Here is a 19,498-nt window from a genome sequence, read left to right on the forward strand (position 1 = left end):
TGCCTGGACCTGAGGCATGCTTGGGCAGCACCGAGACAGGAAAAGTACTCAGGCCCTGTTTTGCCTTCATACCTTCTTCCCTTGGAATAAAGCAGACAGTAACACCTCACTGTGCACCTCTTGTCATGCTCTCTGCCTCAAACGCAGCACTATTTGACTGGCAGACTTGGGGGTGTGTGACAGAGGAATGAGAAAATAAAGTGCTTCACTGTGAATAGTTTGCACAACTAGAGTGAAAAAATACTCCAGCAGCAATTTAATTTTTAGCTTCTCACTTGTCCCTTCCACCATCTCTGCAAAATTTTAGGTCTGCTTATGCTTTTGATCCAAATCAGAACATGTGGGCAAAGACAGTTTAGGACTGGAATATATATTAGGAGCAGGTCTGCAGACAAATTGAACCTCACTGAAGACTGTCCAGACCTGGGTGAGGACACAATGTCATGGCTCAAAGCTTGGCTAAAGGTTGTTGCTGTTTAATTGATTCATTCCCTGAAAAGGGAGGGGGGAAGGGGGAAGGATGAAGAAGGTGAGCAGAAGGGAACAAATGACATGTAGACAACAAGGGAAAGCCCTTATTTTCCTGCATTTCTGAACTGTTTTGCCCATCCCTAGCTCTAAGTGTTTATAAGGATGATGGAGAATGACCCGGCTAAAGAGCTACTTCAACATAAAACATATACTGACCTGGAAAAGGATTGGGGAGTGTGGGTAAAACTCGTTCTAAGGGGGGAAAAAAAACAATAAGCAACATGCAGGAGAAAAGGATAAGCCACTTTTCACACCAAGCAAGCAGCAGATACAAACCTGATGGAGTTGTCCATCCCCAAATTAAATGAACTAGAGTAGGTTTCATATACAGAGCATTTTGCTAGCAACACACCTAATACATATCAACACCCCCTGGGACTGAGAGTCAGAGAGAAGTCATTTGAAAAACTAAACAAATAATATCCACACAGCAAGAGGGATTAAGCACCTGCAGTGAAGGTAATTGGAGTTGATAGGCCATATCTCCCCTCTGACTTTCAAGACCACTCATGTCATCACACTACAGCTCCTCTTAGCTACACCTCTGGCTGGAAGCTAGTCTTGGCAGAGAGGTGAGTTGTGGAAGTCCTCCACAGGTAGTTGTTGCCTCCCCAGAACCTTCTCCACAATGGATTTCTTGCCAGTGACAGGTCCCCTGGGAATCTGAGCATGGGAGCAGTCACCCTGGTGAATCCTCAAGGGCACTCTGTTTCTTTTGAGCCTTTGTCTTCTGATGGGAACAGGGTTTTTGCAGACTCATCAACCTCTAGTTGTACGCAGAGCCTGCTGTTTTGGTTATAGGGTTTTTACAATGCGTCCTCATTATATGTCACAGCAGGACTTTGTTATACGTCACTGCTGGCTTCATGCTTTGCTTCTTCCACACAAGGATCTCAAAGAGTTGCACAGACACTGAGGGAAACTGACGTCAGAGACCTCAGTCTGAGGCTAACAGAAGTGTTAACTCCGTTTTACAGATCATGCAGTTGATGCACAGAGCAAGGAAGCAATTTGCCCAAGGTCAATGCTGAACTGTTGGCAGACCCAGGAGCAGAACCAAGAATACAAGCCCCCCAGGCCTGACTCTGAACACTGGGTCTCCCTTCATTACCTTCAGAGCTTGCTGGATGCCTCGTACTGACTGAGACAAGTTCCTACTCAGGGACTGATAGGTAGGTAGACATTTAGCTGTAGAGATATGCCACTATGCAACAGCTGATAGGCCTGGGGCAATGAGTTGTCTGCTGGCTTACCTGTGAGGACGGTGCTAAGATCAGTGCTGACAGACACAGAACTCGGCAGGATACATCAGTAGTCTGCTATTATTCTCTGATCAACCCAGGCCCAGCTATTTGGAGGCCAATGCTAGTTTCTGACTCGCTGGAGCCCATGAGGATGTAGCAGGTCAGGCCCATCCGTGTGACACTGCCAGATCTCCTGCCCTCATGGTGGTAATGGAGCTGTTTGAATCCACAGCAGGCACAAGGGAGATTGTCTCTTGCATAGAAAATACACGGCTAGCCTGGATCTCTGTGTTTATGCAGCAACAGGGGACTATTGTTCTGCAAAAGCAGGCTGTTGTGCTGACATGACTTCCTTGTTATTTGGTTTGGTTAAATAACTCAACTCCCCTTTACCTTCTTCCTGCACAGCAGGCTGCAGACTGCACAGCATAAGCAGTTAAAGCAAAGCACTACAGCCTCATTATCATGCTGCTTTCTATTCAAGGACTCTACCTCTGTTCCCCTCACCCCTGCGTGCTGCCTTTATTGCTCCACCCTGGCTCATTAGCAGTGTCTCAGCCTTGCCCCATCTGGCTGTCACCCTAACCACTTTCCTCCTCTCCTGAGTCTCCCCATTATCGACAGCCCCTGGGAAAACACAGGGTTTGCACTAAGAGCCACTAAGAGAGATTTCGGCCACAGTTACACTCCAAATCCTAGCAGCAACCACCATAAGCAAATGCTCAGGCACAACAAAGCATGGGCAGAGAGTTAGGAGAAGGGGTGCAAGCGTGTGCACACAGCCAGCACTTGTGCTGGGGTACTAATAATGACAAGTTAGAGGCAAGTGCCAGCTCTTCTAGGAACATGCCTCTTGCTGGGATGAAAACTGCTGGGCTGAAAAGATAACTCTACCTGAAGCCTCTAGAGGAGGCAGGGGTGGGATCCTGTCTACTGCTGCTTCTAATTGGCACGGGCCTTGCCAGCTGCTGCTTCACCTCCGCGTTTCCTTACTCCCTGAAGGGTGCAGAGGATGCAAGCTGCAGAGGATGCGGCAGGGGACCTGCTGAGGTGGCAGTCTCCTATAACTGAGACAATTTAGCCAGCAGGACTGCAAAAGGATGTGCGGCACTGCCCTGTTGTCTCCTGTTTTATCCTCTGGGATGGGCTAGCTCCGCGGAAGGCAGAAGTCAACTAATTTGAAAGAGCTTTCATTTCTTTTCTCTGCCTTGCTAGAATGCACCAGGTGCTGCGCCTGCGTCTGTGTGCCTGTGGGTGTGTGTGTGCTTGCTTATACATCACACAGGTGCATATGTATGTATACATACTCACGTACACGTAAACCTATGCATCTATATGCTTGTATAGCAGATGTTTATCTGGCATGCACATATTTACACTTCTGTGTAGCATGGGTTAAGATACAAATTGTGACTTTTACTCATAATGCTTTCCATAGCACTCTGTTAGCTGAGTGGAATGGAAAGAAAACACGTTCCCTCCCTCCTAATATACTTAGGGAAAAAACCCTTTCCCTTCAGTTGTGGCACTACTTTTCACCTCTGTTGCTCTGTGATGGCAGCCTGGCTTGGCCTCTCTGCCAGGTAATTTTCACAGAGATCTGCGTTACTGCCTCTTTCCTAGGTCTCACAGTATTTTTTGCTTGGGGGTTACAAACCCTGTTCCTAGGCTCTGCAGAGCTGAATCAACCTATTGGCTCGCTAATGCTGCAAAACATGGTCCTGCCTCCCAACTTCTCATATCCACAGATGTGTGGTACGGCTTCCCCTCTTGCATGGGCTCTGGTGCTCGTTGAGCCCTTCCATGAACTAATTCAGCTCAGTACAACAAAAGAAAACGTTTCGGGGCAGTTTGGGGGGGTGGGCGGTAAAGCTCGGTTACTTTTTCACTGGTTTAGCAGGTTGAACTGGCTCAGTGGGTTGTCCACTGAGTACCAGAATAAGGGAAACAACAAAAGCATGTAGCAGAGAGCAGGGTGAGCAAAAGGAGTGGGGAGGAAGGGATGGCAGCAAGCTATTAGATCAGTTGTATCATCAAACTGTACCTGAGTACCCTCTCTGCAAACATTCCATATTGCTGTTGGAGACAGGCTCCTAGGTAAGACAGACCTTTGATATGGCCATTTTTATGTTGTTGTAAACTCAGTCTCCAGGAGTGAGGGGTATAAATCTCTCCACCTACAGCAGGTAATCCTGCTGCTACATCCTTTAAGGAAGATCACTAGCTATCTATTCATACAGCTCAAGGGAGCTGCTTTTGTATTTTAATGCATCTTCTCTCTATGGCATTGACATCTAAGGCACTCGGTCTCTCCGAGAGTTTTTCAATGCTGGCTGAGATTTCCTGGAATGGTAGTCACCCATTTTTCTCTATTGCTAAACTGTTCTTTCACATCATTTTGCTAGCTCCCCTTATGCCCTCCACCACAGGCAAAGCTGCCAGTACCTCATTATTAACTCTCTGTTTCCTCACTCCTGGCTGCCATTCTTTTTTGTGCTGCAATGGGACACTGAGGAACCATCGCTGTATCTGCCTCCCTAGTGGGATGTTGCCCTACAGTGAGCTTGTTCTCTATTTAAAAAAGAAATAAAATCTCTGATTCTAGGGATGACAAACACTCCCAAGTATTTGAGTATCCGCTGTACCTTGCAAAAACTTGGCACTGCTTTATTTTTCTGCCTGGGTGTGTGGCTGGGAGTGTGCACTACCTGTTATTTCAGCTACTGTGTGATCACTACAGCATTTTTTTCATCTGGGCTTGTAGGTTTTTTCAGCTGCTTTCTTTATCTTTATGAGGCTGGATTCCCTTCACCCATTCCTCCCCTGATTTCTTAACCTTAGAAATACCAGCTGTATTTATTTTTTTCCTCTCTCTTTCTCTCTTGCATACTAACTAGAAGGAGAACAGAGATTTCCTGAAACAATATGAAGCAATTGCACACTGAAGAAATAGGGATTAACGAAGCAACAAAAGTAAAAGTTAGAAACCGTCCACTGAAAATCATCAAATCTCTCTCAGCTCCTGCACCTCCATTCTTGTGGCTCTTGTGAAGTTCTCTAGTGTTTTCCAGCATAAATAGGCCTTGAATTTCTAAGGTAAAAATGACAAACAAAATCTAACAACTTGAAAGAAGGAAAGTTTTCTTCATACACATCAAAAGGAGGCTAAAATAGGACCCTCACTGTTGCAAGTCATCGTTAATAGTTGCCGCACTTCCCCGTGGAATAGTTAACGGCAACTTTGCAAGATCTCTCTGGGTCTCTTACAGGTTCTGCCACTCATTTTACGACCATGGGTAAACTACTTCTTCACTCTGTACCTTAGTTTCCTACTGCAAAATGGTGCTAATAACACTCACCCATTTCTAAATAACTTGTGATGTTAAAATATTCATTGCTAGCAAATCCTTTGAGATCCTTTGAGGTGAAGTTCTGAAGTCATGCAAAATGCTTTTCTAGCAAAATCAACACCCCAACTAAAATCACATGTGCCTACATACTTTATTGAATTTCATCTTATATTTTGCTTCAGTGATGCATTTCAGCTCATCTGTGTAACAGGAACCAACAGAGAGGGCCAAATTTAGAATTCAGCCACAAATAATGGATTCTAAACTTAGCATTATATTAGTATCAGCAAGAACAAATCTGGAGTATTTGAAAATTGTGTTCCAGATTGCTGCCTGAGGGTTTTATTTTAATCTCATGACAGTCCCAAGACCAGGGTGAAAAGACTTTCAAAGTAGAAATTTGCTTTGTGTGCTGCAATGCTACAGGAAATCAAATATATGTTCTTTTATGATATTATCTGTTCTTTAGAAAAAAACTTCCACAGAACACACCCAAATTTTCCAAAAATTCACACTGCTATGAAATAAATCCAGAGGTGGTAAACAAAGAATGCCAATGGATTTATCCTTTTGCACTACATGTGTTAAAAAATAACCATACCAAAACATGTTTTTTCTGATGGTTTGACTAATCTGACCACACACAGCAGAAACTAGACTAAACTGCATCCCGTACTAAGACTGCTTTACACAGTTTATCTTTTTTCTGTTTAAAAAGACATGCAGGTCATGGCCTGAGTGTTTTAATTCAATTTGGGACTGTCAGAGGAATACAGCCCTAAGTCACTTTTGCGTCTATGTGTCCATTCAAGTGAGTGGGTCATTCTGCTGCAGTCTATTTCTGGTGGCAATAACAACGTGTGGTCCAAGTCGAGCCCAAGTTTTGGACCTGGAATCAGGAACTGTGTTTTGAATATGCCACAGTTTGTACGCAGGTGTGGCTGGTAGGTGAGGGGCAGGGGCTCTGTTTAGGGTCAGGTTTGAATCAGCTGCAAAATTCAGAACCTGCAGGTAACTCTGCTCTAGAGTTTGGTCTAATCCCAACTTCTGTCTGTTTACACTTACTACGACAAACTCAGTAACTGAAAGGTAGCAGAATGAGATCCAAGGAATTTTATTCCATATTTCATCTGCTGATTGCCTTTTCCCCCATGTTCCCTATGGTATGTCCCTTTAAATCATTCTGTCTTTTCCCACTTCTTTCCCTTCCATTGTCAAACTAATTTCTCTTTTTCTTGACTCTCTCTTGTTCTCCTCAGGCTCGGTGGCTAGTTCTCTCCATCTCTCTGAATTACTTGTCATTTCTCAGCTGTCACAGACCCTCTGAGGCCTGGCCTTCTGTCTCCTTATTAAAGGGGCTGTCATTCTAAAGGTTTTTTTGTTTCCAGCTTTAAAACAAACATCTTTTTATTATTTTAACAAAATCTGACTTCAGCAAAGAAAGTCAATCAAAGGGCTCGACTGTAAACCTTTTAATTTGGCGGTGTTCGTGTTTCACGGCAAGTATGAACATGGAGGTATCTGAAGCAGAGCGCTGAAAGCCAGTTCATGGCTGGAGGTTTGGAGGGGTGGGGGTGGCAAGCAGATGCTTTCCTGAGTTTTGGTCACCTTGTACTTCCTATACAGCCTGGTCTTTGCGAGAGCGATCTGGACCTCCCTTCACCCTCTCCCATACTTACTGTAAAGGTATAGGCTGGCATTTGTGACTCCCAGCTTGTTGGCAGCCACGCAGGTGTAGTTCCCATAGTGTTCCTCAGTGACGTTGGCCACCATCAGCAGAGACTGGCTCCCTGTGCTCTTTATCTCCAGACCGTTGGCGCTGTTTATCCTGGGAAGACAGGAGAAGAGGTGTGTAGTGCAATGGCAGTTGTGTATTGGGAAAGAAATCACTGCCCAGCAGACAGTAAACCAAAGTCATTCAGCCCAGCTGGTGGGTGAGGATGGAGGGAGGCAGGAAGGAGACATGAGAAGAAAGAGACCAAAGGCGGCATTGATGGAAACGAGGAGGAGGGAATGAAAGGAAGAAGGAGTGCAGTGGGGTGAAATGCCACCAGTAAAGCGGTGGAGAAGCAAGAAAAGCCAAGGGAAAGGGAGGAAGCCTTTACCCAGCACCAACTAACACTTGGAAATGAACACATCATGGCCAGCTGAGGGCTAGTCTGTACTTGAACAAAAGGTTTTTAGTGAAACACACCAATTCATATGTTCCAATATAGCAAAGCTGAGTCATCCCTGAGCCTGTGCACATGGGTCAGGTTAAAAACTAGGATAATAACACCACCTTCTTAATGCCAGGTAAACGCTCAGATATAAGGAACAGATCCATTTTCTCTCATATGCAAATCTGGGTCACTCAGGTCACACAGATGGGGGAATCTTACACCTCAGCAGCTCCTTCCCCTAGACGAAGGTACCTAGAGCTGCATTACCTACTGGGAGACTAACACTGCCTATTTTTTTTTTTCTGTATCATGGGCTATTTAATGCATGAACATCGTCAGGAAGAAAGCACTACTGATGTCTTAATTGTGTGTTGGCCCATAACTGACGTAAAGGCAAGAGCTCCATCCTCTGCACTTCCTTCAGCATCCCCAGCGCAGAGAGGGATTGCCTCCTCCAGCCCTGACCACGCTGGCTCTGCCAAATCTGATGGGACCATCGTGACTTATATGGTTTGTGAAGAGTAATTTGTTTGAGGAGAAGAGCTGGGGAGGATGATAGGTGATTCTCTAAGGATCCTCTATGGAGTGGACTGAAGAGGAGAGAAGGGAAGAGGTGAGCTAAAGGTCTTACCTGGTATCATCTCTGTACCACTCGAAATCAGGCGTGGGCACTGCTGACGCCTCACACCGGAGTAAGGCTTGTCGTCCCGTGGCCGCTTCATTGCTCTTGGACTCTGTGATGGTGGGAGGGTCTGCAGGAAGGAAACACATGGTCACTTCACACACTTCCAGGTGGAATGAAACAGTGAAACTATGTCAGGGCTGGCTTCCTCATGCAAACCATTCAGGCTGGTGGAGGCCCACAGCTGCTGCTTGCTGTGGCACATGTTTCCCCCCGCTCCTCTGGAGAATACCTGCTCTTTGAACTCTCCCTAATACACTGCATTAGCATCACTCCTTACGTGTGCTTCTCTTCAGCAAGACTGCATAAAGTTCTGTCATAAATGCATAGGCATACACAGGCAGAGTTAAGGTTAATGACGGACTTCTGTTAATTTATGAATATTTACCTGTGGATCTCTAGTTCACATGGGCTCATCAGAGAGATGAGAGAAAGATTTCATCAAGGGTAAAGGAAGACAGCAAAAGTAAAAGGAGTAAAGCAGGAATTTAACACTAGCAGGAAAATTATTTTCCATACAACCTCTGTGTCTAATGTCAAACTATAATAAGAAAGCAACATGTATGGGACAGAAATACATTCACGGCTTAAAAGGGAAGAGCTTTAGCAGAAGCTGTGGGTACAATTTTGAGAGCCAGACCACTTGTTGAGACACTTCCCTTAGGTGTCTAAGGTTACAAATCCTGCCCAAACCTTCCTGGACACCATGCTTTGTCAGAGGCTCCAAAAGGGCTTGGCCGTGATTGCTCTGCATGAAGCTTGCCCTCAGCCCAGCACGGTGCTCCCACCTCTGCTTACTTTGAAGACTGAGAGTTGTGATTGCTCGCATGAAGCTTGCCCTCAGCCCAGCACGGTGCTCCCACCTCTGCTTACTTTGAAAGTTGTGCCATAGGCAAACAAAACTTGGGAAACATATCGGATATCGGTGCTGGAGCTAGGTCTCAGTGCTGGCTGGGTGCTGGGTAGGGTAGGCACCGGCATCTTCAATCCCAGCCCCATGTTCAAAATGTTAAGCGACAAGCTTTACATGTTAAAAGGCAGAATTATTTCCACCTGGCTGCCGAGAGGGATCAGGGAATAAGTGCCTTGTCTCTCATCACTAATACTTGCATACCCTGAGATTACGGGGCTGCAACTCAGACAGCTACTTTGCTGAGACTCAAGTTACCATAAAGCACACTCTCTCGGCTTAAAAGGGAAGAGCTTTAGCAGAAGCTGTGGGTACAATTTTGAGAGCCAGACCACTTGTTGAGACACTTCCCTTAGGTGTCTAAGGTTACAAATCCTGCCCAAACCTTCCTGGACACCATGCTTTGTCAGAGGCTCCAAAAGGGCTTGGCCGTGATTGCTCTGCATGAAGCTTGCCCTCAGCCCAGCACGGTGCTCCCACCTCTGCTTACTTTGAAGACTGAGAGTTGTGCCATAGGCAAACAAAACTTGGGAAACATATCGGTGTGCTCTGCTGGAGCTAGGTCTCAGTGCTGGCTGGGTGCTGGGTAGGGTAGGCACCGGCATCTTCAATCCCAGCCCCATGTTCAAAATGTTAAGCGACAAGCTTTACATGTTAAAAGGCAGAATTATTTCCACCTGGCTGCCAAGAGGGATCAGGGAATAAGTGCCTTGTCTCTCATCACTAATACTTGCATACCCTGAGATTACGGGGCTGCAACTCAGACAGCTACTTTGCTGAGACTCAAGTTACCATAAAGCACACTCTCTGTGTACAGAGTACAGCTCCACTGTCGGTATCTGTCCCAGCACTAAAAGGCCAAAAAAAGAATCAAAATGGATTGTGTCAGTCAAAGATAAAAATAATTCTGTCTGGAAAATGTATGGAAAGAAGTTTGTTTGTGAACACATTAGCCATCTCAATGTGATCCTTTTCCTGACCTTAATCGGGATTTTATGCAGGGCTTTAGGGATATTGCAGTGCGCCCTCTAACATCATAAATATTAATAAGTGTACATAAATAGGATCCTACATTCAAAGGCTGTGGGTTCATGTAAATATTTTAATTTGGAAAGGAGGCGGGGTAATAAAAGGATAGTGAAGGTGATTTTTTAAGCACCCTTCTTCGATTTTTTGGTTCGAGCACTGTATCTTCTTGCCATCTGCAGTGAGACAAACCTTTTCCATTTCACTGAATCCATCACAAGAGGTGAGTCACAAAATGAACAAGCACTTTTCTATGGGCCTAGAAAATGACCCCAGCAGGCGTGTGCTCCCCGGGCTGCTGCCAGGGAGCCCAGTCCCTCGCTCTGAGCAGTCCCTGCCTTAGCCACCCTCCTCGGCTTTTTAAAGGACAGAGCCCAGACGGGTGGATGGGCCATACCTCAGCTGCCACCACTTTTGTTAAGGCACTGCTGGCCTCGAGGCTGCCCTCTCAGCGAAGGGCAGTCTGCTTGCTGCAGTGCTGCCCCAGAAGAAGGGGCAGGCGGTGGCCTTGAGCAAACCAGCCTATTGTACTCAGAAAGCAGCCGCTCTGTGTTTAGCTGTTTGCTGCTGGGAAGCCAGTTAGCTGTTTTTCCCCCACTCTTCCCCAGGCCTCAGTTTCCCTGTCTGTGATGTGCAAGGGCCATTACTCGGGAAGCCTGAAGGTGGTAGTGTGAGACCAAAGCAAAACAAGGATGCTCTCTCCTGCAGTCCGGGCTGACAAGCTACGTGCTCCACAGCATCAGCAGATGATAAGAGATGGCCAGGAAGATCCTGAGGTTGGGCAGGTCCCATTTTTCAAACTTACTGTAGTTTTCCCACTTTCTGCTGCTTGTGGTGTAGTTTTAGAAAGCAAGAAAAGGAAAGATGTATGCAAATGTCTAGCTTTCATTCCCCAAACAGGACTGATTTTTTTCCTGTGCATGGCCCTCATGACCTCTTAGATTTTTTCCCTTTGTTTCGAAAGAAAAGATCTGTCCTGAAGGAACTTACAGGTTGCTTACATTACAAATTAGGCCTCATAATAATATTACAATACTCTTATCACATTATATTTTCATATATTCCAACAGTAAAAATGTTTAAGATCTTACTGTAGCATAGTTATTATGAGTTGAAACTAAGTCAAAATCAAACATTCTGACTTTATACAAACAATCTGTTTCAACCATGTTAAAAGCATCGCTGAAATTATGTTTCACAGAAATATTTGAAAATATTAATTGGTTCTCATGGAACATCTCAGGTTTATAAACTCAGCTGTTTTTGATTGGAAACAACCCTCAACAGTTTTAGTGCAGAAAATCTGCTACTACAGTTTCACATTAATGCCAAATTTGGCCCTTGAAGCAGCCGGTATTAAACCTCTGCCACCCAATTTCTAAGGGAATTATAAAAAACTGTGGATTCTGAAGATGCTGCAGGGAGCCTATAACCTTGACTTCTAAGCAAGACAGACAAGTTGATCTGATGTGATGGGCCAAAGGGAAAGAAAGAGACAGAGAGCAAGAATGGTATTAAAAGGTGCTAAAATCAGCTGTGGTGGCAAATTAGACCAGGATGGGCTGAAACACTTGCTGCCGTCAGCTCTCTGCCCTAACCCACTCCCTGAGAGTGCTACCCGTGAATCAAGGCCATGCATATGCACCCTGAAACATGTCTGTAACCATCTCCAATTTCAGTTTAAGTTAATATTCTGGTGTGTAAACTGAAGGAGGTCAGGTCCCATTCATTCATCCCTGCTGCAGAGGTATTAGCCTCCAAGCAAGGAAACAGAGCAGGTAGATGGGGATATTCACTTTAAACAACTCCAGTGCCAAATATGAGCCATACAAATATGGAGGTGGACATGTAGGATTATAAGAGTGAGAGCAGTCTGAAATATCTTGTGTCACTGTGGGAGGAGCATGCCAGCAGAGTGGACATCTGTCTAAGCACGTATGGGCGATGGGATCCATGCCCCACTCATACAGGTGTGGATGTAAGCCATATAGCTAACTGTGCCTCTTGGTGTTTTTAGGTGGATTCCCGTATCCTTTGGTCAAGCCCCCTTCTGTATTGCATTGGTCCACGGAGGGTCTCTTAGAGAGGGCTTTATGCTAATGACCTGAAACCAGCATAAAAGTCAAGTTTTTGCACCCTCTCATTAACACATGCCTCTACCGCACGTCACCCCCAGGCCCCGGGGCTGTGATACCCATGTAGGCACTGCTGAGATGGCTGGGTGCAGGCAGGCATGTGTTTGCTCTGAGCCGTCTGAACCCTCCCTTATGTCTCCTTGCTGCCTTGCTGAAGCTTCTCTTCACGCTACTGTTCTCCCGAATAGCAATGAGTGAAAACAAGGCACTGCCAGCGTTTCTGAGGGGAGAGACAGGGGCAACTCACAGGTCCTCTCTTTTTTTTTTCTCTTTCTCTCTCTTTTCTTTTCTTATATATTACCAGGTTTAAAGCACAAACTATACCCTGTGATAAGTGTCTGATTGCAGATAGTTTCCTCAGCGCTCACCCCCATTTCAGTACATGTAATATAAACCCAGAAAGGCTTCTCTATTTATCCTAAAGTCACCCCTGCCCGTGGGCAAAGCTCTTCCCGTTGACCCGCTCCAGTTGCAATGTACTTACAGTTCACAGTGACCCGGACTTGCTTGACGTCTGCTGAAGCAACCTCGTTGGCAGCTTTGCATTCGTACTTGCCCGATTGCTCTCGTGTGATCCCTAGGATCTCCAGATACTCTTCCTCGCCTTCAAACTCTCTGCCTGGTAGGACAGAAAAATACAGATGGTGGCTCTGTTAGGCATTCAGGTTTGGGAAGCCTTCTGCTTAACTGCTATGGAGGAACAATCACAACAGGGATTCTGCAAATAAACAACAGTCATGAGTGATTTTAAAGTTATTTCAGAAGCCATATCAGCAAGATACTAGCATTTTATTTAGTTATGGAAAACTTGGGTTCTGAAAATCTGGAAGGAAGCATACAAGTGGTACCAAATCGTTGCATATCACAGGCTGTCCAGGCCAAGAAGCAAAATCTCCACCACATGAGACTGGAGTAAGTTCACTGGTGTGATGGCAGAGTACCAGGGAAGGTTAGTCAGCCTGTGGCCGACGGGCTGGTTCAGGGCTAGCTGGGTCCTCAGATGTGGTGATGTTTTGTCAGCACCTTTTTCTCCACTGCAAAGCTGTGAAAAATGTCTTTCTGTCTCTCAGAGCAACCACCACCCTGAAGTGCCATCGATCAGATTGAGCTACTGTTAAACACGGCCAAACTGAGAGAAACAAAGTGTAATTTGATGCGTGGAGACCAATAATCATCACGAATCCCTGATCTACTGTACATATGAAATGACATATTTAAACCGTGCTGCCTCGCTAACAGAGTTTTGAAAGCAGTGACTTGAGCATCAGGGTTACAGCCGGGGGCAGGAATCAGGGGCGGTCTGTGGCCTTGCTTTTAATTCACTGTATGACCTTGGGTGAGTCACTCCCTTGCTCCCCCTCTGTGAACTGCAGCTAATAGCCCCCCTCTCCCATCACCTCCTGGTCAGAGAAGGGCAGTGAGGTTAACCCATGTAAAACACATTAGAATCGTTGGATGAAAGGTGCCAGGGAAGCATGAAATATTAGGATTGGTATATCACCCTATTCCTTCAGAAACCAAAGTAATGCTCCTCCTGGAAAGAATCTGAACCACATTGGCAGCAGTGTAAAGGGACATGCTTCCCTTCTCTGAGAGGGCTGCAAGCACTGGTCTGCAGCATGCGAAGCCACAAGCCCCAGTTGCATGCCTGTGTATGTTTAGAGAAAGCGTCCCCCAAGCCTCAAAGGGTAAAAGCCAGATTTCAAAAAAAACCAAAGGTCAGCTCACAAGAGCTCCCATTCAGGTTCCTCAGAAAGCGGTCAGATTTTCCAAAGCAACTCTCTGCCCAGAAGAAATTTTCTGCTCGATGGGTGCCGAGTACTTCTGAAACCCTGCCCACTTCATGTAAGTGCTTAGAGTTGTTTGATGGAGTTCAAATAGTGCCTGCGAGGACCCGGCTGTTGTCCTTGGCTCTGCAGCACTGCGTGAAAGCAGTGGGTAAGCCCCGTCTCTGGAGCTAACGTTCCCGTGGAGCCACCTGCAATGAATCCCACCACACAGGCACAGGTTTGCTGCGGCATGTTGGCCAGGTCAGGCTGGGGATGCCAGCTGCGTGCATTTCCCTTCTGCATCAGAGATAGGGACTTCAGCAACTTCAAAATCTGCTCAGAACTCTGTCCCTTACACAATTATTTTTGCCTTTTTAATTTTTTTTCCCCGGCAATTTTCAGAACTGTTCTAGGGGAAAACCACCCCCCATTCACAGAGACTCAGCATGAAAACAGCAGTGTATTAAACTCATGCAAAGACCCCCTCTTTCAGCGGGGCTAACCAGCAGTCCCTTTTCCAGCTCCTACCAGATGTTCAGGTGAGCAGAAATCTCATTGCTATGTCTAAAACTTACAACTGCTTTGATGCAGGTTTTTGCATCCCTTAAATCTGCTGAAGGGCCTTACTGCATGGCAGCAGTGTATTTTACATGGTAAGGAGGCAAAGTTGGCTCCTGCTGCCCACCCAGTGCTCCAGGACAGGGCTCTCAATCCTCTGCTGTGTTACTGGGGCTGATGCTCTGGAGAGTCAGTGGAGAAGGCAGCAAGGTGGGATTTTCACAGGTGCTTTTTATCTCTGTAACTCATGAATATGTTGGGGAATCTTAACTCCTGTAGGACCAGAGTTAGGTGAGTCATAGTACTGGAAGGGACTTCAGTCACCATCTAGCCCATTCCCCAACCTCAAGGCAGGACACATGGGTCATGTCAGGGAGACAGCCACCCTCTGCCCTCCAGCGGCAGAGACTCTGCAGCCACTCCAGACGATCTGTTCCCGTGCTTCACTGTTCTTACCACTGGAGCAGTTTCACTGAAGTTTGACCTGAGTCTCCCTTGCTGCAATTTAAAGCTATTATTTTTGTCTTAGCCACTACAGACAAAAAGAACAAATCATTCCCTCCTTCTCTGCAATAGCCTTTTATCAACTTTTAAATCACTTATGTTCCTCCCTCAGTTGTCATCTTGGTTTTTTTTTGGCTGACTATTGCCAGGTCTGTCAACCTTCCTCTGTAGGTGAGGTTTTTCAGACCCTTGATCATTCTTGTTCTTTCCTTTTAGACCCCTCTGACAAGTTCACATTTTTCTGGAAGTGCAACGCCCCAAACCGAACACAGCATTTCAGACGAGGTGTTACCATGGCTGAACGCAGATGAAGGATTGCATCACAATTTCTGTGCTGTGCTGCTGTCTGTACAGCCAATACATTGTTTGTGGTTTTGCCATAGCATGATTCATTTTTGGCTGGGAACTTTTTTAATTCCCAGATCTTCTCAGCACATACTGCTACTGGCTAATAATGTTCTTTGAAAATCCCACCCCCAATTTGAGCTGACAACCAACACTCCCCTCCTTTCACAGCAGCACTCCCAGTTGGTAGGTGAGCCAGTTGACTGGAAAGTTAATCAGACATCAGGGAAAGACTCACAAAGAAAAGGTTAAAACGTAATTTGCCTCTGCTTTGCAAATCATTTGCTCTGTAATTCCGCCTTGTTTATACACAGGGTTCACTCCAAGTGGGACTTGCTTCTCCTGCAATTTGCCCTTGTCACAAGACTGTCACCATAATGAAAAGAGGGTTGAGGGTGACTTAACCAGCTCTAATGGAGTGGCACCCTCATTAAGGGAGCTGTTAAGTCTGTCTGTCAGAGAACCACATCAATGGAGCTCCAAAGTATCCTAAAAGGGTACATACTTTCCGAAGGGAAGATGTTTTTCAGCTTCTCCCCTGCATACGTACATGCACGTAAAGTCTAAACCGTGTACCATGACCAACAGGAGAGCTTGCACAGCTACACACAACACTTCCCAAGAGATGATGAGCTGCTGGTTTGCCCAGTGGAGCTCTCTGGGAATGAGTGAAAGGAAGGACTTCTGTTTTAAAGGGCATGCCAAAGACATCAATAGGCCTATTCAGCTCCTCATTCCCCTGCTCCAGGACAGAGATAGGAGCATAACACTTCAGGGAAAGTTTCTGTGACAGTTTCTTGCTAAAATAGTGGTAGCACTGTTCCTGTCCCTGCTCTGGTGACCTCTTTCAACCCTGGGCATCAACATTTTGCTACAAGAACTCAGCTACTCTCACTTGCAAGACAGACCCTTTTGCTTGCAGCCCTGTCCCCTCTAAGAGTACATTAACCATTTCTAACAAAAAGCATTTATATAAAATTGAGGTGTCATAGTACAGATCAGGGAGAGGAAAGATGTATCACAGTGTGTTAGAAAAATGTCAGGTTGTGATATCCTGCACAGAGCTGTAGAGATGTTTTCACTAATTCACCTTGGCAGCCAGATTAGGTGAGTCATATAACTCTAACCTCTAAGGCAAAGGCGGGGCGGGGAGAGCAGGAACAGAGCTCTATACACTGAGCGAATTTACAAATGTTTCCGTGCAGGAGCCAGCTTTGGCAGGGAGCTGATGGTTGTCACTATGCAGTTTATCAAAGCGGGGAGGGAGAAGGCTTGGACAGTGCTGTTTGGTACCAATAACAATGAACATATTCTATTAGGTGAAAAGAGGGACTGCCAGCTCCTGGCAAGTCAGCCACTCCATTCCCATTAAGAGAAGGCATTTGCCTTGAGCGTGTTACCCGGGGATGAAATCCTGACCCTACTGCCAAACCTTCCTCGCTGACATGGGTTGTCCCCTGGCTGTTTTGTCTGGTTCAGTACAACCCCTTCCCAGTGAGAGGCCTTCCAGGTTTCCCTCGGGGGGATGACTCCTCGTGCAGCTGCAGCGCAGCTCTTCTCATCCCAAAGCATCCCTTCCCATGACTCCAGGCAAGCTTCTTCCCTGCAGGTTTTTTGCCTTTCACATATTCATAGTTAGCTTGGTTTGTTGCTGCAGCCCCATTAAACACCGTCTTGCCAAGCTGTAGCTCCTTAACTCTGTCCCAGTAAATCAGAAAGAGGAGCTTTCTGCTCTGGAGGCTGGAGATAGAGAGTACAAGCCTGGGAGGGTTGACAATCAAACCAAGAGGGAACGACCCTGAGCAGAGTGAGCCAGGCGCCTGCTGCTGCTCGGAGCTGGCAGAGCCCTTTTTGCAGAGGGATCTGCGGCAGACAGCTTTGATGTGTGCAGGAGGAAAGCTTTGAAGGCCCGCTTGCCTCAGCCACATTTCCTATCCCCTGGCTTCCTAATTGGATCCAGTAAAGTAAATAACGAACCCAAACAGCAAACCTGCTTGGCAATGCTAGCCTGCTGGCAAGAAGCCCCCCTCTCCTCCCACCCTTTAGAGATAGCCTTGTACAACCCCATGGGCTCTGCATGCTGTCCCCTGTTGACGTGTACACCTGCCTATGCTCTCGTATATATATGAGAGAGATATATATTAAAAAATAGATACATATTATATTCTATATATTATATATTATGTATTTTATATATTTTTATATATATAAATCCCACTGTGTGTGCAGAAACGCAGACTTACACCCTCCCCACGTATTTATGGGTCCTTCCCACCTCCACCCAAACGGCCCTTTGCACTGCCATGCACCATCACTCCTTCCTCAAAGGCTAAACTGTTCCTTTCTAGATGTGCGCTCGATGAGAGAGATATATATTAAAAAATAGATACATATTATATATTATATATTATGTATTTTATATATTTTTATATATATAAATCCCACTGCCCACTGAGAAACGCAGACTTACACCCTCCCCACGTATTTATGGGTCCTTCCCACCTCCACCCAAACGGCCCTTTGCACTGCCATGCACCATCACTCCTTCCTCAAAGGCTAAACTGTTCCTTTCTAGAAATGATGCACTCCCAGCCGAAACCCCACTTGTACTGTGTGCAGACAGCTCTTTCAGGTAGTCAAGGGACCAGCAATGATTTCAGCCACGTGCTCTACCAGAGAGGCCTTTCCCTTCATGCCCTAGACCCTTACATCTCCAAAGGGGATGCTAGTCTGCAGAGGCAGCAGCCACATTTTGCTCTGTCCTCTCCTGTTTGTGCATCCAACACTGGGCTCCTTCTTGTGCAGAAATTACTTTAGATCTCTTTTTTTTTTTTTTTTTAATACTGCTGTGGTCTTAAACTAAGCTGAAGTTCAGACCCACTGAAAGTATCTGTTTGCATTTGGTATGTGGAGAAAGAGATCAGATACCCTGCTTCTGTGTGTGTTTTCCTTGCAAGCCTCTTTGTAGTTGTGAAGAGGGGAGAGCAGAAGGGGTTATGCATCTTTGTTGGGCCCTCCTCTGCCTATAACAAGATGCAAGGGGATAAAAAAGATTGCAAATCAATAAATGCCATTTGAAGTTTTTTTGTGTGTAGCAACTTCCAATGCTGAACTGCAGTTTTTGTTCTCTCTGCACTCTCCATTTATTGTTTAAGGTTTTGCTCACCTAACTTTCCTCCTTCCCTCTGCACCTTACATTCCCTAGGAACAGGCTTCTGAAAGACAAAAATAGCTAAGGGAGCCTTTAACATAATTTTTTTGTTTTACCTCCAGCTGGGATTTTTTTTTTTTAATTCAAAACTTTGAAGTTTTTGTTTATCAGTCTCTGTCTCCTCAGTCATTCACAGATTCCAATGATCTTGGCATTTTTTTTCTGTCCCTTAGTTGAAGAGGCTTGTTTTTAGCAAAGAGATCAGTGGAGAGCAGCAGATGGTGGATGAGCAGAGGGACAGCTAGTGCTACAGTGCTACGGTGAGGAGGGAAGGCTGAAAAACTAGCGTGGCATGGGAAGCGGTGCAAATGGGGAAAGCTTGAGAGCAAGAGAAAAACAGATGGAGAAAAAATAGAGGGGGAACGAAGAGAGGGACAGTGCCTGGGAGAGAGAAATGCAAACAAAGTGAGATTCTTCAGTGACTGAGAAAAAGAGAAAATGGTCGTCAGCTACTGACAAAGAGAAACGCACTGAGACAGAGCGAGTGAGAAAGACGGGAAGCGAGATGGCGGCAAAGAGAGAGATGTACGGCACAGAGAGAGGCACAGACGTCCCTTGTGTAAAGGGAGCCATGAAATAACAACTGCCAGAGGGACAGGAACAGAGGGGTCACATGTAGTAAGGCAGCAATTACTCTGTTTAAGCAGCAAGGCACAGCAGGGTATTTATTGTTTAAGCTGGCCTCATGCCTCCCACGCCCTTAGGCCTGTAGCTATTACACATAAACCAAAAAACTAGTGCAGTGCCAGGGAGGGCTCTGGCCTGGCTCTGGCTTCATGACAGAATGAGTCAGATCAGGAGGAAACACCCTGGCATGGTTTCCCCTGGCATTCACAGGACCTTGCTCATCAGCGATCACATTTTCTCCTTACGTGCAAAGCTGGCTGCCGTGCCTCCCGAGCCAAGGACTGCGCCCAAGGAGCTCCCCGGCTGGGGCAGCATGAGTGCCTGCTGGCACAGCCAGAGTTAAGAAAGCCTGTGATTTTTGTGGGGACTTTCTCCCCAAACCCCACGCATCTAGCATGCAAATAAAACCTTCCAGGTTGACAGCAGCCTCCCCAGACTGAACGA

At 46.1% G+C, this 19,498-nt stretch overlaps 1 protein-coding gene across 5 annotated transcripts in view; it reads right to left on the reverse strand.

Annotated features, from left to right (window-relative positions):
- Positions 1-19,498, reverse strand: part of LSAMP (limbic system-associated membrane protein) — a 1,059,407-nt gene that overhangs the window by 18,938 nt on the left and 1,020,971 nt on the right. For 2 of the 5 annotated variants that reach the window (XM_009274410.1, XM_009274402.1), the window contains 3 exons: positions 12,525-12,651; positions 7,919-8,039; positions 6,805-6,953 (listed from right to left, as the gene is read on the reverse strand). In XM_009274410.1, the coding sequence (XP_009272685.1) occupies positions 6,805-6,953; positions 7,919-8,039; positions 12,525-12,651 (397 nt within the window). Of the gene's footprint in view, positions 1-687; positions 724-6,804; positions 6,954-7,918; positions 8,040-12,524; positions 12,660-19,498 lie in introns of all 5 variants that reach the window. The other 3 variants (XM_009274388.1, XM_009274395.1, XM_009274417.1) reach the window with 3 other exon arrangements.

This window comes from Aptenodytes forsteri, unplaced genomic scaffold (assembly GCF_000699145.1).
Source record: "Aptenodytes forsteri isolate BGI_AS27 unplaced genomic scaffold, ASM69914v1 Scaffold379, whole genome shotgun sequence".
NCBI classification, from domain to species: Eukaryota; Metazoa; Chordata; class Aves; order Sphenisciformes; family Spheniscidae; genus Aptenodytes; species Aptenodytes forsteri.